Source organism: Schistocerca cancellata, chromosome 5 (assembly GCF_023864275.1).
Source record: "Schistocerca cancellata isolate TAMUIC-IGC-003103 chromosome 5, iqSchCanc2.1, whole genome shotgun sequence".
Lineage (NCBI taxonomy): Eukaryota > Metazoa > Arthropoda > Insecta > Orthoptera > Acrididae > Schistocerca > Schistocerca cancellata.
In genome coordinates, this window is record NC_064630.1 from 316,532,721 (window position 1) to 316,555,989 (window position 23,269).

General features: G+C 41.8%; 1 protein-coding gene across 5 annotated transcripts in view; it reads right to left on the reverse strand.

Annotated features, from left to right (window-relative positions):
- Positions 1-7,818: 7,818 nt before the first annotated feature.
- The window catches only part of LOC126187942 (electron transfer flavoprotein beta subunit lysine methyltransferase-like), a 47,211-nt gene continuing 31,760 nt past the window's right edge, over positions 7,819-23,269 (reverse strand). For 4 of the 5 annotated variants that reach the window (XM_049929315.1, XM_049929318.1, XM_049929317.1 and 1 more), the window contains 2 exons: positions 21,652-21,782; positions 7,819-8,337 (listed from right to left, as the gene is read on the reverse strand). In XM_049929315.1, the coding sequence (XP_049785272.1) occupies positions 8,006-8,337; positions 21,652-21,782 (463 nt within the window). In that variant the 3' untranslated portion in view covers positions 7,819-8,005. The remainder of the gene's footprint in view (positions 8,338-21,651; positions 21,783-23,269) is intronic. The other variant, XM_049929316.1, reaches the window with a different exon arrangement.

The window sequence follows — 23,269 nt, forward strand, 5'->3', positions numbered from 1 at the left end:
TTGTCAAAAACAGCCACATCAATCCTATCGCGCTTGGGCTGCTGAACTTCACGGCCTCAGTCGAAAGTGTCAATTTGTTACCAACATTCACAAAGAATCCTATGCCGATTCCATGCTACGGGATGCTATTATCCTGTCGGCGCCCGACAAAGAAGTTCGGCAACATACCCTTCAGTTGGCGAATCAGACTCTAGATGAAGTTCTCTCCATTGTGCAGTCTTTTGAAATTTCTCGCGCCGCTGGGGCGCAAATAGAGGCGTGGGGTGATGTCGGGGAAATACAACCTCTGTGCGCTGTTGACGACGTGTGCAGCACATCCCCTCCGGCCGACGTGGCCACAGTGCGCTCCCACGCGCAGCCTCGGCCTAGCCGTAAACAACCCGCTAAGAAACTGCAGCAAAACCCCCAGCAACTTCCTTCATGTCCGCGGTGTTTTACGAAACATTCACGCGAGGATTGTCCCCAATGTTGGGCTGCGTGTCACAATTGCAAAAAGAAAGGTCATATGTCTTCCGTTTGCAAATCCGACCGCACACATGATGTTCATGAACATGACACTGATTCTGATTCTGTGTTGTCTGCCAATTGCACTTCTTCCCTTTCAGGGAATTTATTCCTCACTGTCCAAATCCTTGGTCGAGATGTTCGCATGCAAGTGGATACTGGTTCTGCTGCCACTATAATTAATTCTCAGACGTGTCTTCAGTTGGGTTCTCCACTCCTGTCACTCGGCAATTACGGACGTACAATAAACAGAAGATTTCTCTCTTGGGACAGTTTAATGCTGAGGTATCTTACAAATCCGTTGTTCGCACTGTTCCCATATTTGTGGTCGACCAGAGAAACGCAGAAAATCTTTTTGGTTTCGATGCCTTTCGCGTTTTTGGGTTCTCCATAGATGACTCTGCCAATATTGTCTCTGATGCTATTCCTTATGCTCACCTGGATTCCTTGTCGACAACATTTTCGTCCCTTTTTTCTCCTGGGTTAGGCCATGCAAACGACTTTGAAGCTCATATCACGCTCAAACCCACTGCTCGGCCTAAGTTTTTTTGGGCTCGGCCCATTCCTGTGGCCCTTCGTGATCGAGTAAAACGGGAGTTGGATCGTCTCACTACTTCAGGGGTCTTGTGTCCTGTCACTTCCAGTGAGTGGTCCTCTCCTGTCGTTGTCGTTGCTAAGCCAAATGCTGATATTAGTCTCTGTGGTGATTTCAAAGCCACTGTAAATGCTCAATGCCTCATCGACACTTACCCTATGCCCCGTCCTGAAGAACTGTTCACTAAACTTATTGGAGGCCAGTATTTTTCTAAAATTGACCTGTCAGAAGCTTATCATCAACTTCCTCTCGACGCTGCTTCCCGGCAGTTTCTGGTCCTTAACACGCCTTTCGGCCTCTATCAATACCAACACTTGCCATTCGGGGTTGCTAGCGCCCCTGCTCTCTTTCAGCGATTCTTGGAACAATTATTGCTCCCTGTCCCTGGGTGTATCAATTACATGGACGACATTGTTGTCAATGGCTCCACCACTGAAGAACATCTTCAAAATCTCCGCACACTTTTTCATGTCTTACAGACTGCCGGTCTTAAGTGTAATCTTCAGAAATCACAATTTTTTCAGGCATCTATCACGTACTTAGGGTTTCAACTCTCTCGGGATGGTATTCGTCCGCTTCAGCAAACTGTCGCTGCGATCGATGCCCTTCCTCGCCCTACATCTGTTAAGGAACTGCAGGCCTTCTTGGGGAAAATAGCATACTATCACAAGTTTTTACCGTCTGCGGCTTCGGTGGCTCAGCCGTTGCATCGCCTGTTGCATAAAAACGTGTCTTTTCACTAGTCCACATCATGCGAAGCGGCTTTCCAGAAATTGAAGACTCTGCTGAAACAGGCCCCGTGCCTGGCTACTTATCGACCTGGCCAACATCTTGTTCTTGCCACAGACGCCTCTCAATACAGGGTCGGTGCAGTCCTTGCGCACCGTTTTTCTGACGGTTCGGAACAACCCATTGCTTATGCCTCCAAAACGCTCACGGATGCCCAACAAAAGTACTCTCAAATTGAGAAAGAAGCTTTGGCCATTATTTATGCTCTTCATAAGTTTGGTATTTTTCTCTATGGCTCAAAATTTCATCTTGTTATGGATCACAAACCACTTGTTTCCTTGTTTCATCCATCAATGTCACTTCCCGACAAGGCTGCACACCGCCTCCAGCGTTGGGCTCTTTACTTGTCTCGTTTCAATTATGAGATTCATTTCCGGCCAACAGCTCAACATGCAAATGCTGATGCTCTGTCTCGCCTTCCCATAGGTCCTGATCAGGCATTCGATAGGGACGAACTTTTGTGTTTCCACCTGGATGTTGCTGAGCAGCGGGTTGTGGACGGGTTCCCCATCACTGGGGACAGGCTGGCGGCTGCTACGGGTTCTGACCCTCTCCCGGGTTTTACGCTGTATTCAGAAGGGTTGGCCAGATCGCCCGTCTGCTAAGACTTCTGATCCGTTGCGGAACTACTAAGCTTTGCGCTACCGCCTCACAGCTAGGGATGGTGTTATCTTCCTCTCCACTGACAATGCTTCGCCGTGTGTTGTGGTATCTGCGTCTTTGCATGCTTCGGTCTTGCGCCTTCTTCACCAAGGGCACTGGGGTGTGTCTCCCACAAAATCTCTGGCGCGCCATCATGTGTACTGGCCTGGCATCGACTCTGAAATAGCACACATGGTCGCTGCCTGCAGCCCTTGTGCATCACAGGCCGCTGCCCCGAAGTCATCTTTGTCACCATGGCCTTCGCCTGAGAAGCCCTGGGAGCACATTCATGCTGACTTTGCGGGACTCGTTTTAGGTACTTATTGGCGCCTCGTAATTGATGCCTACTCTAACTTTCCTTTCATTGTCCGTTGCACGTCGCCTACCACTGCGGCAACCACCAGTGCTCTCGCCCGCATTTTTTCTTTGGAAGGCCTCCCCTCTACTCTTGTTACTGATAATGGTCAGCAATTTGCCTCTTCCGAATTTGCGGATTTTTGTGCTCATCACGGCGTTATGCATGTCACGGCCCCGCCATTCCATCCACAATCCAACGGTGAGGCTGAACGACTGGTCCGCACATTTAAGGCTCAGATGCGGAAACTTCTAACTTCTTCTGCTGCTGATGATGCGCTTCTCCAGTTTCTGGCGTCTTATCGTTTCACTCCCATGGGCGACCACAGCCCGGCTGAGCTCTTACATGGCCGACAGCCCCGCAAGCTACTTCATCTTCTGCGGCCTTCCACCTCACGGCCGCGGGTGCTGTCACTTGGCTGGTTCACCGCGACGACCTCGTCTGGGTACGGGGATATGGCAGGCGGCCAAAATGGAGCCTGGGCCGCATCTTAAGACACCGTGGCAGACGCCTGTATGAAATCCAGACAGACACGGGTGTTGCAGTGCGTCATTCGGATCAGCTTCAGCCTCGTGTGCCAGCAACGCCTGTTCCGAATGCCGCTACACCACCTTTGGCTCTACCTGACACTCGGGATCTTGGCATCTCTAAATACTGACAACGCAGCCCTCTCACTGTCATCGCGATGCCAGCACAAGAACGGACGCCACCAGGAGACATGCCCATGCAGGAACCGGATGACCATCCTCTGTCAGAGCAAATCTACTCGCCTCCTCCTCCAACGGATGCCGACACATCGCCCATGTCTCCTGTCATATCGACTGGACTTGCCGCAACGGGCAGATTGGTGCATGGGGCCCCAGCAGATTCGACTCCTACGTCTCCTGTCATCTTGACCCGTTATCATCGGGGACACTTCCGTTCGTACAGGAAGCCTCCTCCTCGAGACTTTACGGCGAGTCAAACAACGCCTATGGACGTTAGCCATCTCCAGGACACCTCCATCAAGACCAGTGCAACAATTTCAAAAGGGGGGAAAAGTGTTGTGACTCGCCGATCATTCAAAGCGCCGCCGTGCAATTACGCGCGTCCTCTACATGTGGCGCTGTCTGCCAGCCATGCAGCAGCTGCACCACCTAAGCGACCAGCCGAGCAGCGGCTGCTAGACTAGGACTCAGTGCTCATTCGAATGCTAAAGTGTACACATGTCTTGCTTGTCAACTTACTCTGTGACTTATATGTGTTGTGTCGTTCTGAAATGTATGTGTTAAACTTGAAGTTATAACACTCTCTAATATGGAAATTTCACTCTTTTGTTCATTACAGAATTCTCCAGCCATCTGAGACAACAAAATTATTTGGAAACCTAGTGGAGTTTGAATACAGAATATATAATGCTCTCGTGACTGGGACCTTCTTGAACAACTTAAACACAACTTTAAAAAATAATACAGTGTCCCAATGTTTTGCATTGATTGTTTCTTCGAAAGCTTTACGCATGTAGTGAAGACCACAGCATCCAATATCTAGCAGTTTCAATTCTGCTGAATGTACTTTATATTCCTTCACACACACCCAATTCACATTTGGCCCATCCAACGACATCTGGAAAATCTTTCCCTTTGGTATGTCTTTTGTCACATCAATGAAAGAATATAAAAGGTCAGTAGCTGCGGAGCGACCAAGAAGAGAGCAAGTAAGGTATATTGTCGATATCTCTCTTTTTTTCTTCATTGCAAAAATCTTGTATTTACAGCAATTTGTGTGTGTCCCCCAACTTTATTCAGCGATTCATCACCAAAACCTAAAATATAACTGGCTTTCAACAGCAAGTCAAGGAACTGTTGATTAAAATAATGCACAATTCTGAACATACCCTATCTTATCTCACTTAAGTTGCATCTCGGTAGCTACTTCACTACCTTTACACATTCTTGAGATTACAGCAGCATCTTTTTCAGTCTCTCAAAGTGACTTGTGTGTCATAAGTGTTTCAAAACACCTGTCAGCCCCCAGTAGCTAAGTGGTCAGCGCGACAGAATGTCAAGGGCCTGGGCTCGATTCCCGGCTGGGTCGGAGATTTTCTCCGTTCAGGGACTGGATGTTGTGTTGTCCTAATCATCAACATTTCATCCCCATCGACGCGCAAGTCGCCGAACTGGCATCAAATCGAAAGACTTGCACCAGGCGAATGGTCTACCCAACGGGAGGCCGTCGTCACGAGACATCATCATCAAAACACCTGAGAATTTCTGCTGTTGTTACGTCTTCTTTTAACACAAATTCTTCAATTTGTGTGGGGAATACAGATACTGTAACATCCACGAGATAAATTTTAGCTACAGTGCGACGAGAGGAAATTCTGCCTCTAACAGTTATTACTCACTGTAATAAAATAAGATTATCATTTTCATTTACAAATTAGTTACATACCAAACCACTGAATAAAACAGCAAGTGCCACAATACTTTAGATTTTTAAGAAGATGATACTGAAATGTGTGGCTTAGAAGTAGTAGGTGACAGGACAGCAGTTGACTTTTTTGGCTAAAAAACCCTTCAAGATGATATTCCCTTACTTAAAGCACATTGTGTATGTTTTTCTCCCTTCATGTGGCTAAAAGCGTCTGACATCTCATATTGCTAACAGAAATCTGGCTACAGCAGTAACTTCAATAAACTAAAGTAGGTTCACCAGGAACAGTTCAAAACAGTCCTTTAAATTTGGGTGACTCTTCCAAATATAATGATAAAATGTCTTGAAATTAGACACAGTAGCATTATTAAAAGAAGAACAAAATACTTACACTGCTGCAACACACATGCTCTCTCTCTCTCTCTCTCTCTCTCTCTCTCTCTCTCTCTGTCTCCTGTCCCCCTCCACCCCATATTGTCTTTAAGACTTGTACACACTGCCACAGGAAACATATTTTGGTTCAAAACATGTTTCCTGTGGTATTTTGTAACATTTTCCAACTTTTTTGTGGTCTCTGTCTCTGTACACACTTTTGGACAATACTTCTCTTAGTGGATTTGCATCATCTGTAACAATGTCGGTCATATAGTTTTCGTATCATCTGCTGCGTTAAGTCGAGTGATGAGGAAATGTAGTGATATGTGGTGCTGCACTATTAATACTCTAAAAAGGCTCATACAAACCAAGTGAAAGACATCGTTGTTACTGGTGGACGAAGGCTACTAGAGAACAACTGGCGGTAATAACATGTCGGACGAGCTGCCTATGGAAGACGGCTCTGGTTTTTGTAACTTCACTTGGATGTCATCCACTTATTTCGAATTCCTGGCAAATGTGGTAGCACTATATGCTACTGGAGAAAAAGAAAAACACACACAGATTTCAGGAATGCAATCACAGTCAACAAAAGACCTCCTGTCACTCTTCATTTTTTGGCAATGCGAGATCTATTTCTGAGCCTTGCTTACCAGTGCCACAGTTATTTCACTTTTCAAAGCATGTTACATCTCCAGAAGGTTTGTGTAATGTTAACTAAATGAAAAACATTGTTAACCCCGAGCAGGTGCACTTATTTATAAAGTGTACCAAACACAAATAAAATTGTTTTGCACCATTATTGTTTCACATTAGTGAGCTCATATCTAATCCTTCATTATTGCTTCAGGTAACAGTGATAAATTGTGTTGTCATACAGCCATGAGAACAGAAGTAATATAAAATAAACTCCAAGCTTGGTCAGAAAAAAATTACTGTCCTTGCAAGAAAATGACCGACATTATGATCTAGCAAAAACAATCCCACAGTGAGGCAGTTGTCTACGTGATAACGCATGATCAAATAAGTGGTTGGCTGGAATCTGGTGCCACTGCACTGTTTAAGACTTTGGTCATTACTGTGGGGTAACGCCTTTCCATGAAATCAGAGGGATATAATGAAAGCTTATTTCATTATTGTTTAATTAAAAATTGCTTTAGAACACATTATGTATGTTTATTTTATCATTATTTAATGAAACTAAGATTTTGCTCATACATGTTTACCTTGGTAACATGAAGACAGCTATTCTTTACATGTGTACATAGCACACTGTGTGCCCACTCTGTGTGTGTGTGTGTGTGTGTGTGTGTGTGTGTGTGTGTGTGTGTGTGTGTGTGTGTGTGTGTTGTCTATTTCCGATGAAGGCCTTATTGGTTGTGAGCTTTGATCTTACTTTCTGATAGTCCTTTTGTTGTGCCTATCTGTGACTCAGCATCTCCTCTATATGGTGAATAGCAATGATCCCTTTCATAATTATTGACGGTTCTGTTAAGCATTCTTTTAAAATTCTTTGCAGTTTTTCTTGCTTAAATGCCACATGTTACATCAACAGGCAGTTTGAACTTGATGCTACGGACTATGGAGCTTGAGAGTTGAATGCTGACTAAGTCACATCAGCTGCCCACTGAGAAATTCAAGCAAATAAGTACATACAACATAATTCCATGTACACCTTTTACAATTATAAGAGGGCTTGCACCACAGCAGTACTGAAACACAGACTTATTTTTATTTTAAATGTTTATGGCGTAGGCCCCTAAGTTGCAGTCTTGTGGACTGGATCAGGAGAATACTCTCAGCCGTAAATTCTATTTTACAAGTGAAGCAAGAGCATGGATTAACGCCCCATTAACAATGTTACTAGACACAGCATAAAAAGTGTGTTGCATTAGGAAGGCTGAGAAAGGAAATCGACCCTATTCTTTTTGAAAGGACTATTTAAGTGCTTGTCATAAATAATTTAGGGAAACCGCAGACATTATAAATCTGGATGGCAGAACACAGATTTTGACCTCAGTCCTATCCAATGAGTCTAGTGTCTTAACCACTATGTCACCTAATTTGGTAGTTTTATGGATGTTTCTTAATTTATGTAAATGAGGTTTTGTAAGCATTCTTTTGCATAAACAGAGAAAACAGATAATTTCTGTTTACCTTTATTCTGCCCCACATACATGTATGCATAAGAAGATTTGAGAATGTCTCTTATTACAAAAAAACAACACACAGCAAGTGTGTTGTTAATAATTGAATGACTACAGTGTTTCACAGTTGTGAATGAAATCTGACATATTAACGCAGAATATTCTCTGCAGTAGACTAGTTTATTACAAAATTTTCCACACAAATGCTGTAGAAAAACCTCTATTTTCAAGATTTGTTTGTGGTGGTAGGCTATATGTTGCTAGTAACTGCAAGTTTCCTTTTGGAATTACATTCATTGCGTGTCGTCCTGGATCACCAACAAATATTGTCTTCCCAGCATTCTGCAGACTCTTGATCCATGGTTGAAGCCTTTGTGCAAACTCTGTGTCATACAGTACATCACCCAGCAAGATAATATCCCACTCAAAGCACGTCTTGCCTATTATGTCATTTAATGACACATTCACGTTCACTTGATTTAAGGAACAATTGAGGAGTATTGCCTCTCCTGCTACTGCAATAAGAAAGGTACTGTTAGTTTACAGTAACAAGCAGTTCAATACAAAAAATTATATTGATAAAAACTGTTTCAGCAGCTCCAAAATATTTATTTCCTCATTAACTCAAACACACAAAGAAATAGAGACTGTTTGCAATAGAAAGCTGAATGGGATAGTTGTTTTAAGTATTACATTGTTTGTTACAAACACTGAAAATAGAAGCAAGAAGGCTAAAAAATAAAAATCTCTATCAAAGACTAGAACAATAATATTCCACTGATATTATAGAAGATAATAGTACAATACGAAGTGCAATGAGCATGTGAGAACTGTGGTAAGGAAGGCAAATGGTAAACTTTGGTTTATTGGGAGAATTTTAAGAAAGGGTGGTTCACCTATACAGGAGGCCGCATATAAGATGCCGATGCAACCTATTCTTGAGTACTACTCAAGCATTTGGGATCCGTACCAGATCAGACTGAAGGAAAACACTGAAGTAATTCAGAGGCACACTGCTAAATTTGTTACTGGTAGGCTCGAACAGCGTATAAGTGTTACGGAGATGCTCTGGGAACTAAAAAGGGAATTCCTGGAGGCAAGGTGATGTTCTCTTCGAGAAACACTATTGAGAAAATTTAGAGAACCAGCATTTAAAGCTGACTGCCAAACGATTCTACGGCTGCAAATGTACAAATGTACACTGTGAGTAAGGACCAGGAAGATAATATACAAGAAATTAGGGCTCATACGGAGGTGTACAGATATTCGTTTTTCCCTTGCTCTATTTGTAAGTGGAACAGGAGGGGAAATGACAAGTAGTGGTACAGGGTACCCTCTGTCATGCACTGTGTCGTGGCTTGTGGAGTATTGATGCAGATGTAGGTGTAGGTGTAGGTGTAGATTAAAATTGGAGATGGTGTTTGAATGAGTACTTTCTTGTTACTATGGCACAACAGTAACATTTTATAAGAACATGGTATCTACACATGCAGTCAATCTAAAGAAAGGTTAAATACAAACTCTGCTGAAATTCTTAATCAAGAACTTTTAACTGTCACTTATTAACTGCATCAAATTGATTTTGGATATTTCTTGCCTAGCTTTTAATAGGAACATTATAAGGATATATGATACAAACTTCATCAAAAGTTATGCACCCCCTGTGTATCTGTGAACATGTGTGGGTTTACACTTAAGGGAGGCGGGTGATTGAGATGTACTCAAGCCTATCCTACATATAGATGGCACGGAATCCTCCCCCCCCCCCCCCCCAACACACCCAGGACATCATACAACCTTGAAAACAGGGGGGGGGGGGGGGGGGGCTTCTGTAACGATAAACTGTTAAAGTGCACCTGGTTCAATTCATGCTCAAATTGGGAGCACATCTGGAGATTTTGTAGACCTTTCCATTTAGTCAATTCCTGCCTCCTCAAGGAAGGTGTTCCAGAGGTGGGCAGAGAGGGCTTGAACATTATCACCTTGAAACATGAATATATCCCCAACAAATTAACTTAAGGGCTGGACTGTAGGTTGGAGGATGTTGTCCTGATAATGAACAGTTCTCAAATTAATGTTGACTGTAATGAGCAGTGTCCAACAAACACACACAATACAAGCTCAACATATCACTGCCTTATTACCTTGATAACCTGTGGTATGGCATGCCTGTGAGAGGCATCTGTACCTGCCTGCCTCTACACACTTCTATTGCTATCCTTGGTGGTCAGAAAAATTCTGTATTTGTCAATGGAGAGAACCTGGCACCATTGATCCAGGTTCTGTTCCATATGTTCTGATGTTCTGTTATCGACTTACTCCACACACCAAGTGCTGAGGGATTTGTACCTCATTTGTAATGGACTCCTAGAGGCCAAATTCATACTGTGGATGTGGTGTCATACTATTTTGGTCCACAAAAACCTCACAGTTGCCTCCAAAAACACAACACAGTTCTGTTGTACTCTCTTTAGGGTACCTAAGAACCATGTTTATAGAGAAAAGTAATCAGTTGATGGTGATCACATGCAACCACCTTGAGGCAGTTCCTTAATATTTTGTGCATCACAGTAGTGGCTGTATGTCTGAAGTTGCTGTTCAGTACATCAATTTGAAGAGCAACTTCCCACACAGATAACCCTTCGTGTTGTAAGTGACAATGCATACATGGTCTGAGCTTAAAAAGACCCTTCAAGGAATTTTGACAGAATGAAAAACGGAAACAAGTCGCAGTGTCCCAACACAATTGAAGATATGCTCCTGTCTACTGAATAATGAGACTTAGAACGAAAGTTAACTTTTGCCTCCTTTATGCAGGAGGCTTTGCTGTGGTCAAGAGTATTGAGATAGATGCTTATGAACAAAAAATGACATCAACTGTATACATGACAGGGGTGGTGCATAATAATACTGGAAATAGATGCAACTTTACATAATAATAAAAATAAAATGAAACAAGAAACCTGTAGGACTATCCACAAAAAAAGACGTTCAAAGCCTCTGAAATAGCTTATAATTTTACGGAAAGTAGTCACAACTCACTGTATATCTGAATTACTGAACAGTTTACAGCACATTAAAAGCATTGCTACTTATTTTGTAGCTGAATGGTGGCTAGAGCTCAAGATGGTTGTTGAGGATGCTACCAAGTGAAATGATACAGTCACAGAAAGAGTAAATGGCTGAATGTCCAAAATAGATGACAATATTGAACAGATAACAAGAAAGGTTAGAAAGCATGTGTATAAATAACTTTACAGAGTGCCAAATAAGCAATACCATTTTTAGAAGATTGTGGAAGAAACAAGACTGCAGTTTCCAGAATGAGATTTTCACTCTGCAGCGGAGTGTGCGCTGATATGAAACTTCCTGGCAGATTAAAACTGTGTGCCCGACCGAGACTCGAACTCGGGACCTTTGCCTTTCGCGGGCAAGTGCTCTACCACTGAGCTACCGAAGCACGACTCACGCCCGGTACTCACAGCTTTACTTCTGCCAGTACCTCGTCTCCTACCTTCCAAACTTTACAGAAGCTCTCCTGCGAACCTTGCAGAACTAGCACTCCTGAAAGAAAGGATATTGCGGAGACATGGCTTAGCCACAGCCTGGGGGATGTTTCCAGAATGAGATTTTCACTCTGCAGCGGAGTGTGCGCTGATATGAAACTTCCTGGCAGATTAAAACTGTGTGCCCGACCGAGACTCGAACTCGGGACCTTTGCCTTTCGCGGGCAAGTGCTCTACCACTGAGCTACCGAAGCACGACTCACGCCCGGTACTCACAGCTTTACTTCTGCCAGTAGCTTGTCTCCTACCTTCCAAACTTTACAGAAGCTCTCCTGCGAACCTTGCAGAACTAGCACTCCTGAAAGAAAGGATATTGCGGAGACATGGCTTAGCCACAGCCTGGGGGATGTTTCCAGAATGAGATTTTCACTCTGCAGCGGAGTGTGCGCTGATATGAAACTTCCTGGCAGATTAAAACTGTGTGCCCGACCGAGACTCGAACTCGGGACCTTTGCCTTTCGCGGGCAAGTGCTCTACCACTGAGCTACCGAAGCACGACTCACGCCCGGTACTCACAGCTTTACTTCTGCCAGTACCTCGTCTCCTACCTTCCAAACTTTACAGAAGCTCTCCTGCGAACCTTGCAGAACTAGCACTCCTGAAAGAAAGGATATTGCGGAGACATGGCTTAGCCACAGCCTGGGGGATGTTTCCAGACTGAGATTTTCACTCTGCAGCGGAGTGTGCGCTGATATGAAACTTCCTGGAAGCGCACACTCCGCTGCAGAGTGAAAATCTCATTCTGGAAACATCCCCCAGGCTGTGGCTAAGCCATGTCTCCGCAATATCCTTTCTTTCAGGAGTGCTAGTTCTGCAAGGTTCGCAGGAGAGCTTCTGTAAAGTTTGGAAGGTAGGAGACGAGGTACTGGCAGAAGTAAAGCTGTGAGTACCGGGCGTGAGTCGTGCTTCGGTAGCTCAGTGGTAGAGCACTTGCCCGCGAAAGGCAAAGGTCCCGAGTTCGAGTCTCGGTCGGGCACACAGTTTTAATCTGCCAGGAAGTTTCATATCAGCGCACACTCCGCTGCAGAGCGAAAATCTCATTCTGGAAACATCCCCCAGGCTGTGGCTAAGCCATGTCTCCGCAATATCCTTTCTTTCAGGAGTGCTAGTTCTGCAAGGTTCGCAGGAGAGCTTCTGTAAAGTTTGGAAGGTAGGAGACGAGGTACTGGCAGAAGTAAAGCTGTGAGTACCGGGCGTGAGTCGTGCTTTGGTAGCTCAGTGGTAGAGCACTTGCCCGCGAAAGGCAAAGGTCCCGAGTTCGAGTCTCGGTCGGGCACACAGTTTTAATCTGCCAGGAAGTTTCAAGACTGCAGTTAATAGCATAAGTATATGTTTTTGCTTTTTTGTGTGAGGGAGAACAAGTAAATACATAATAAATATTTTTCATAGGTATATGTTTCAAGAGTTTATTAATATAAACGACCAACATGATTGAAACACACAGTAATTCATTGTTTGGTATTTGCTCCCCTGGGACAATATCTCCTCTGTGGCAACAAGTGACCGGGCAATCTTCGATGAAGAGACATGCGGGGGAGAATAAACTGACAGAACAATATTAAAAATAAAAAGGTGATCGTGACAGATCTGCCAGCAAGTACCGACAATAGGCAGGATGAGACCCATTGTCAGGAGGAGAGGAAGAGCAGCATAGTGGACCACTGGGCCGAGTCGGTTTCCTAACAGCAAACTGAAGAAATGGAAGGTATTCACAAAATTGAAATGATGAAAGAAATGAAAAGAACTTCACTGAACAGTCTTCAACATTGAAGAGGGTGCAACAACAATTGAAGAAAACGAAAAGTAAGTTTACAAGGAAAAAAACTATAGCTTTCCAAGTTTTGCTGACATAGAATCATTGATTGAACCCAGCGTATTTTTTTTTATTTTTATTTATTTATTTATTTATTTTATGGACTGTGTTAGAAAAATATTTTACATGTTCATTCAAACTGCTGCTGTTACGAGTCAGCTATTACGAATTATTCATTACAGTTGAAAGAAGTGATAAATGCAATGAAAGCTATTCAAAGGAACAATTTAAACAGATAATGAGGGGTCGAAGGAAAAGAACTTAAAGAAATATCATTGTCAATATTATGTAGGTGTGAAGGAGGTGTGGCCAATTATGAGGGATCAGAAACTGTCAAACAAGTAGGAACTTCCAAATCAGAGGCAGAACTGCAAAAACATGACCAAACTGAAACAGTTGCACATACAAGTAAAGAAATCTGAGTACAGATTTAGGTCAGGAACGTTGTTTGAAAGAAGAGAGTGATATACAAGCAGAGGATAGTAGTGTAAGCGAAATAAGGGGAGAAATCTATAACAAATCTATACACTGGAGACTTTAGTAGAGCCAAATTTGTGTGTGGTTCGCATATTAGGAACACACTGGATGAATGAATATCAAGTACATGTTAACACTGGCGAAAATACGGTGAAGATTCAGAAGGGCGAATGAGAGCAGCAAATGGTTATATTTAAAGAGAAGAAGACTATAGAGGACAGAGATGCACTTACAAGGATATACTGCACTGTGATAACAGAAGATCATGAGAAATGGGAACAAATAGATCGTGTTAGATACAGCAGTTTGAAAAGCATTTAGAGGACAAAGAATGCCAAACAGAAGAAGACGAAGTTAACCAGAAAATCACATAAAATGATAGCAAAATTGAAGGAAACTCATCTAAATACCAGGAAAAGAAAGCAAACAGAGGAAAATCATGGCAAAGAGAGAAGAGGGAAGGGAGTGTGAGAAGGCCAAGCAGACCAACACAGCAGATTTGTAGCTATTTCAAAAAATCTTGTGTGTGTGTGTGTGTTTGTGTGTGTAAGGAAAGAATGAACTTATTTTATGGTGTGAAACAGAATGGCAGCATGAAGAAAGATAGACCACAAGCTTCAGTACACCGCAGTGACAGGAGTTAAAAAAGTGATGTTTTGAACAGGCTGTAAGAGGGTAAATGCCTGTGTTAATTTTCAAAATGTTATCTGCAGGTGGACACTTGAAGCACAACTTTTCAACAAACCGAGCACTAACGGCAACATTGGATCCAACTACCTACACTGAGAATGTGCAGGATAGGGCTGATTCCTTCCACTGAACAGCAAGCAGAGTCATGTCCACATATCAATACAGTGCAGCCACAGGACACATCCATGCGTCCCCACCAGAGCTGCTATGTGTGAGGTTGCTAGGAACAATTCTGAACATGTATGGGGCCTGGAACCATCACCACCAGCCAACAACGACCTCCAGCCGTTTATATTGAGCCAGCATCTGATGTTTATAGGCACGACCACAAGCGCAATGCATGACCCACCTTATTACGATGGACCACGAGCACAATGTGAGACTCACCTCATTACGATGGACCACAAATGTTACAGCATCACACCCAAAAGTGAAAGCGTTTATGTTTGTAAGTGGGAGTGTGATGGAAAGTGAATTTAATTTTATGTTCTTGATAATTAAACTAATCTCTTTCAGCAGACAATCCAACATTCCATATATTGAATTGAAAAGTCATGGAACTGATTACTAGTGGAATAACATTTCGTCTCAATTTATTTTTGTCAATAGTTAATCTCGGTTTATTTTTTGGTCCATTACATACTGTTATGTTGAAACCCAAGGACACAGCGTCCCTTAAATAGTGAATATTTGTTTGGAGCATGTACACCGATAAGACAAAACATTAAGATCAATGCTCACCGCAATGTTGGATGCCACCTGATGGTGATGTTGGGACATGACATGGCAATAAAAGTATGTAAGTGGAGCAGACAAGGATGGGAGGTCACCCTGCGAATGGGGAAGTCCATTGAGAGAGGCGACTCTGACAAAAGGCAAATTATTATTACTCAGTACCTGCGAATGAGTATATCGAAAATCACAAAGCTGGTCAAATATTCCATACTACTGTCATGAGCATCAACAGAAGGAAGGAGGACAGTGGAATTGGCACTAGGTGCTCTCAATCTTCACAGAACATGGCATTCGGAGGCTTGTCTGCTCTATAAACTAGTATATCTCTATAAACTAGTATATCTCTATATCTCTGCCGAAAGAGCACAATGCTTGTGCACAAACAAGTGTTTTGGAGCATACAGTTCATTGTACATTATACATGGAGCTCTCAGCAGACCAGCCATATGTGTACACATGTTGACCCAACAACATAGTCAAATATGATCGCAGTGGGCATGGGACCATTGGGATTCAACCTTCGATCAATGGAAATGTATTGAATCTTTGCATGAATCACATTTCTGCTAAACTAGGTTGATGGTTGTCTCCACAGACACCATCATCGAGGTGAATGGTGTCATGGACACAGGCTGGTGAGAGCAATATTATGCTATGGGAGACATTCTCCTACACTTGCCTGGGACCTATGGTAGTAATCTAAGACATGGTGACACCATCATGATAAAACCACCTGCATCCCTTCGTGCTTGATGTCTTCCCTGACGCTGATGTCATCTTTCAGCAGAATAATTGTCCTTGTCTCAGAGCCAGAACCATGTTACAATGGTTTGATGCACTCACATTGCTGTCTTGGTGAACAAATTCAACTGACGTAAATCCTATGCAACCTGCTTGGGTTGCTATCGGCCGCCATAACCGTGTACACAGATCAGCAGCCCATTATTTATGTGGATTACATGGTCTGTGCATAGATATCTAATGCAACATACCTCTAAAAACCTGCCAACAATCTATCGGATCCTTGATATGCAGGATCAGTGACGTATTACGTTCCAAAGATGGACAAACAAGCTATTAAGTGGACAGTCATAATGTTTTGGCTTATCAGTGTATACATTTGTTATGGCTCTTTGACGCGTTATTTGATTCATATGTTGTAAATGACCTTGTAATAATTTGGAGTGCTTGCAGAGTAAATTAGTATATCATGCTAGTATGTCGTCTCAATTTCATGACTTGACGGGTTTTCTTTGTTATTATTTGTTTTTTTCCAAATTTTCTAGCCAAATTACAAAAAGAAGTTAGAGATGGGTGTAAGTCATTTTTGCTTTACTGTGATCTCTGATGAGTACTAGTCATGGAGCAGCTAGAGTGCCAATGTTGTTGGGGCCAAGTGCCAAGTGAAATGATGCAGTTACAAAACCAGTCACAGTGGGCTGAGTGCCAGAAACTGATGAGAATATTGAACAAATAACAAGAAAGCAGAAGTGTGTATAGATAACTTTATGTTCCGAGTATGGAGAGTGGTTGTTTTAGAGTGGAGTGCCAAATAAGTAACATTAGTGTCTGAAGATAATGGAAGTAGCCACTGTGCAGTTAAAAGCAAAGCTATATGTTTGTGTTTATTTGTGTGATGAAGAGTAAGTTTTTATGTAATGAATAGTTTTCAGTTTAGCTGTGTGTGAAGAGTTTATTAATATAAATTACCAACATATTGAGTGACTATTTGCTGCTCCACACTGATGTCTTATAATCTCTATCAGCCCACAGTCTGAAGATTAAGTTTTTTATTTGTATTTCATTATTTTATTTGCATTACTAAACCCCTTGCAAAAAAGTTACTGCTAGTTGTTACAGACACAATTATAGAAACTCTTGTTAACAGCAGCTGTTGTTCCTAGGAAGTTTATTCTCACAAATATACAATAAACCCAGTGCTAGAGATGCAAGGGGCTGCTCACTTCAGCACTTCACTAACTTCAACTTTCTCTCATGATTATTGCTATTACTCTTATAATTAAGACAACACATTCATATTATTTCACAGCTTGAACATTAAAATTGGTTTTGAGTTTACAACTAAAAATAAATCAAGCATTGGATGGAAAGCATATTGATCACATGTCGTGTTCATATGACAAAATATGCTAAGCCATGTCTTCCCACAATGACACATCACATTTACTACTGCCAAGTTCACTTGCCACTAGTAAGCAATAGGATCTGATATACCCATTGGCAAATCAATGTTATCTTGAAAGAACTTGTGCACATTAAACTGTTTCTTGCCATCATTCTTGATTCTGAAACTACAGGGCATAATGGCTCCAGCAGACTCTTTATGCAAGATGGTAGTAGCTTGTCATGCACCAAAATTTCAAATGAATTGATAATGAAACTATCAGACAGAGGTCTAAACTCTGCACCAATGCCAACAGTATTACCTATATCAGGTTTCATAAGGACAGTAGGGCAAGTGGCCACAGCTCTTACACCAAATCTAACAGAGGAACTTCATCACAATATATGCCGTATACTGACCAGTACCCAGTCATTTAAAGTCAACAGTTCCACAGATAAAAGTACAGTACTTCATAAGTTGCAAGAAAACTACAGCTCTGCCATCTTTCCTGCAACAACAGGTTTATGACGAGAAGGTTCTTCAAGTCAACAAGAAGATGGCTGTGTTTCAACACCTCAGGTTTCCCAGAGAATACCAGCATAAGCAGTCTAGTATGGGCATCAAATCACCAAAACTCATAAGGAAAAATCCTCACTCAACCCAATAGTGAACAACAAGTGAGCCTCAACTTACCCACTCATCAAGTTCCTCAGAAGAACACTGCCATCACATATCGATCTCTTTGGGCCTTATCCCTTGGACCACAGACTGTATAACAGATAATTACATTGTGTTCAGCTTTGATGTAGTTTTCTTGGGCACCAAGTCCACCTAAAGTACACATCAGTACTTGCTTGTGAAATGTTTGACTCTACAGTGATGGATATGTTCAGGTATCTGCTAATATTAACTTACTTTCGGTAAAGATGGCAGTATTTTGAACAAACCTAAGGGAAAATTGTGGACTACCTGCTTTATCCAGTGGCAGCAAATATCATCAAGGAAGAAACCTAGCAGCTATCCACATACAAGCCTACTGGTTTCTTACATTACATGGCCAGGTTCCAACAATACCCAATTTCTCACTATCCCAACATCAGATTCATTGTGCAACTAGAAAAGGATGGCAGTTACCATTGCAATACATTTGGTGAAGCAGAGTCAGATGGCACACTTGGCCACAGCGGATACTGCATACTGCAAGCTCAGCCACACTGACCCTGACCTCATCAAAAGTCTCAAAGAAGAATAGTATCATAAAAACTTAGATATGCAGAGTATGCAGTTAATCAGATGATTAATTTTGCCTGCAAATTACAACATCTACAGGTCTTTCTCAAGAAAAGGTATTTTGATAATCAGACTGAAAGTTGAGATTGTCTTATGCAAGTCATGAATTTACAGCATTTGAGATCAATGTGGTATGCCATACACTGGCTAAACAATTAAGACAATTTAGGTCCAATGCTTGCAACATAACCACTCCACTTATCTGTTGCAACCAGGTGACTCAGTTGTCACTGACTTGCCTAGAGATTAAGCACACCATGGATTATAGTGTAATAAAAATTCTGGCATAGATCCCTTGGTTTTGAGAGTGTGTTACCAGAGAGGCAGTTGGGATCAGACTGGCAGAAAATCTTACCAACAGAGATGCTGGTTACAAATTCAGCAAGATGTGAAATCCTGCCTTAACCGTTAAACTCACTGAAAGAGTAGGATCAACACTACGTGACCCGAGAACCACAGGAAACAGAGATGAACAATTTGTTTTGCTATGAGTATCCGACGGCATCATGTGGGCCAGACACCATTCTAAAAAGTGTGAAATATACCATGCATGTGTCACTAATCTATCCCTACAACCATAATATATTTCATTTTTGCATCTGCACATCCATTTGCCTCTCTCTTTCTCACGACTGGATGAAAACCTATACTATCTACCCTGATTGGCAAGCCTGAAGTGGAATCTGAGTGCACCTGGGAACAGGTAGTGTACTGAACATCAGCTACAGAAAATGAGGCACATCATGTGTCACCACAACTAGGAGCAGTTGATGATAATGACAAGTTATGTAATCACCGAAATACTGCGCCAATAAGAACCTAGAAACCGGCAACATACACAAGCAAACATTACATACCAGCAGCATTTATGAAGCATAAAGTTCTTTCAGAAATAATGAATGACACTGAAGGATAAGGTAATTTACAAACAAGTCAAATGAGGGTTGTCAATAGAATGAACAACAGATATTGATAGTGAGGCTGTAGAAAAAGTAAGAAATGCAGCAATGTTAACAAGATCAGCTGAAATATGGGAAGTAGAAGAGAAAAGAACAGTCACTACTAACAACTTCATTCGTGTTTTTACATACATGTCTGGAGGGACAAGAAATACTTTTCATTCTCAGTTTACCCTTAGAACCTTAAGAATATTCCATTCAAGTGTCTTCAGAATAATTATCATAGTGATGCAAAAAGAGACAGCCAGAGATATAGCTAAAATGGCTGTTTGTTTAGTCGGGGACTGGTTTTGGACTAAGCCCATTCTCAAGGAAATCAATGTTGACAAGTAAAATGACCTTTGAAAATGGCAGTAAATAAAGTGAGTACATAATGTGTATGGTCTCAAATAATGTTCATCAACGAACCAAGGCTGTAAGGTATTTTCCCACTGCAACTAAAGGTAAGACTCAGATGTTCCATCACAACGATCACCTACACAATCAGAGGATGACTTAGCACTGTGTCTGTTATCTCTATTGCTATTACAGGTGATGAGGTAGCGGATGAGGCAGTCATTTGCCAAATTTCAGCTGGCAAGTGTTGTGTCAGAGAAGGAAGTAAAATCAAATTAATCACCCCTAGTGGTCCTCATACTTATATAGTGCAACACCACCTCAAACCTTGAAAACAGCCTCAATTTGGCGACAAAAAGAGACCACTAGTTTCCTCATTGAAGTTATATCCAGCTAAAGCCACACACTGATGATTAGAATTTTACCAAACTGGTGTGATGCTGATTGGTAGGTTATCCTGCTGTCTCAAACATTCCTATATATTTTCTTTATGATTAAGGTCGTGCGAGCTGGCAAGCCAGTCAAAGTGAGAGTGTAAGTCAAACCAGAAAGGTACTTTTGCAAGCCTGTGATCAGGTTTGTTGCCATGTTGGAAGACAGGAGTGTCCACAGCACACTAATGATAAAGATGAAAGAGAAACAACATTCAGCCTTGTTGAAGTCAACTTCCTAGTTCATTTTCACAGTAACATGTATCAGTGAGCCCAAGTCATGGCATCAGAAAGACTCCCGAAACTTTACAGTACCAACACTGACCAAAGCTACAACCTCTACACTCTGTCAGTTGAATGCCTTGTTGGGCCATCAGTGTACTTGACGACTTGCATCAATTGAACAGAAGCACAGTTCTGACTAATCGGATCACACCACACACCTCCAGTCAGCCCCTACCGAGTTTCTGTGCATTTTGGCCCACTGATGAAATGCAGATTTATGCACTACAGTGAGCAATAGCAACTTGTGAGATACCAGACCCCAAATGTCCATTAAACACTGTTTCATTCACAATGTTTGCTTATAAACTGGTTCAGATGGCTTTTATGCCGAATGTTATAGATAGGGCATGAAATTTGTCTCATGTGTCTGTCTGTTAGGATCTTTTTACAATCAGTGTTCTTATGCCATATCACCTGGCTGTAAGTATTTCACCATTCCTTGTAGACATATTGGATTGTTCATGTTGGTACACCACCAATTTGTGCAGCATCATTTACAGTTGGGTCATGTGCATTTCCAAACACAATATTCCTTTCTGTCGCTCTGTCCCATCTCCTGTTTTGCCACATTACAGTGCTGGTTCCATACAATGGACTGGTACATACACATTTCACTGCCATGATGCATATCAGTTGTGGAGGGCAATATGGCTGCCTGATACCAATCCTATACCACCTACAACACTCCAAACTGACCATTGTGCTCTTTGACAGGGGTGATTAATATACTGTCTAGCAAGCTTAAATGCACAGAACCTGCTTGGATAAGTGCTTTATCTGGTAATATTATTTCATTTTTAATCAGAAAATCTCTATTATGGAGAGCGCATAAAGAGCAGGAGAACTCGTCTAGAACATATGTTTTGAAACCAACAAAACACATAGTTCCCAATAAATAAATAGCAGCAGCTCGATGGTTACGGTAACAAGCCGTTTATTACTTTATGAGACCATAAAGGCTTTATTTTTCCTCCTCGAGGAAGAAACTAATGGTACTAGTAACTTGTAATAGCAGAATAGTCTTGAAGCTTAATCCTGGAAGGACAATGATGAATATGGGATCAATGATAATCCTACATGAGCAAAGTTCATAAGATGGGAAACACTATGTACACAATATACCTGGGTCAATATCATTAGCAGTCACTGACTGTGCTCCAGCCTTGGCAGCTGCTATTGCACATGCTCCACTGCCACTGCCCACATCAAGAACATGAAATCCGCGTACAGTCTTAGGGTTGTCCAGCAGATACCTTCAGTAAGAATATTCACATATATTTCACCAAAAGTTTCTGCATTCAATTCGCTGCTGAGCATTATTATTCTAAGCAAATAAAATGCAATGAAACACTGTATACACAAAAACTTTAACAGACAACATGCATCACAGATGATGAACTCAACATGAACACACAATTTGCACTGTGTATGTATCAACATCATTTTTATGGTAATTTGTAGATGAAAACTAGGCATACAACTTGGGTTTAGTAAGGATTCATAAGTGGCTGAAAAATATTCATACCCCTTACACGAAAATCGGCTCTTATTTCTAAGCAGATTTCCATGTGACATACAGTATCTCTTTGAGTGGCATTAAAATTTTTCATAATTTCTGTACGCTCTCTTGTCATTCCAAAAAACCTGCAGTCATTCATATCAGAATAGAGTAGAGTTGTGCCACGCAGCACTCCCAGCCCATGCACTTAACCAGTCGACCTTTCTTATCTTACTCAGCTGCCCCCCAGCCTGTAGTCCTGTGATGCCTCATCCCATTGCAGTCCATGCAATGTGTCCCAGATAACCAATGATGGCACCCTGTGCTCTAACACGGGGACACACAGCACAGTAACTTTAAAACAGGATAATTTGAGGTTGACATAAAGCTGCCATTGTCGCCCCTGTTGCTCTATCATAATTTTGATGTAAACTGAGTTTTATTTCACTTCAATAAATCAAAATTAATGTGAAAAACAGTGTAAGTGAACCAAACATACCCAGCATAATGTGCAATAACCGAGAAGTCTATCACAAGTACAAACTACCAAAATGGAAACTCAATGTGCAAAAAAGAGTTTCAGCATACTTTTTCACTCATCTGCCCCTGATAAAGTTAAGAGCCCTATAAATGCACCAACTGAACAATTTCATGTGCAACCTACCCACATGCTGACCAACTTTACTCAGCAGTTATAGTACTGGCCTGTTCCTATCAGTGACTGAAAATTGTTTATGGTAAGTTCACTGAGGTTACGTTTAATGAATTGCTGCTTGGTTTTACACAAAAACAAAAACCGGTATTTGCCTTGGATATTTTAGAGGTAACAAGGCCAAAATAAGCTGAGGGAAAGTTGTGGGCAAAGAAGTGACTAAGGCAAAAACAGAAATTCATGTACTGTTACTGAGATGGGAGCTGACGATTTTCATTATTATTTTAGAATGGGTGAAACATCCTTTTGGGAGCTGCTGAACATTGTCAAACAATTCTTAATGAGAAAGAATACAGTCATGACAGAGGCTGTAAGCTTCAAGTGGGGGCTCAAATTCAGAGCAGTAGTACCCTCCTAATTATTATCTAAGATGATCCCTGAAACATACAATGTGATTCACAGTTGCCCAAGGGAACACATCAGGTAAAGCAAAACAAATAAAACAAAATATGTTCATGTAAACTTCATTAATTTATTTACATTTGTAGCATAACAGATGTCCCCTGCAAGTTTAAGAAACTCATTTCAAA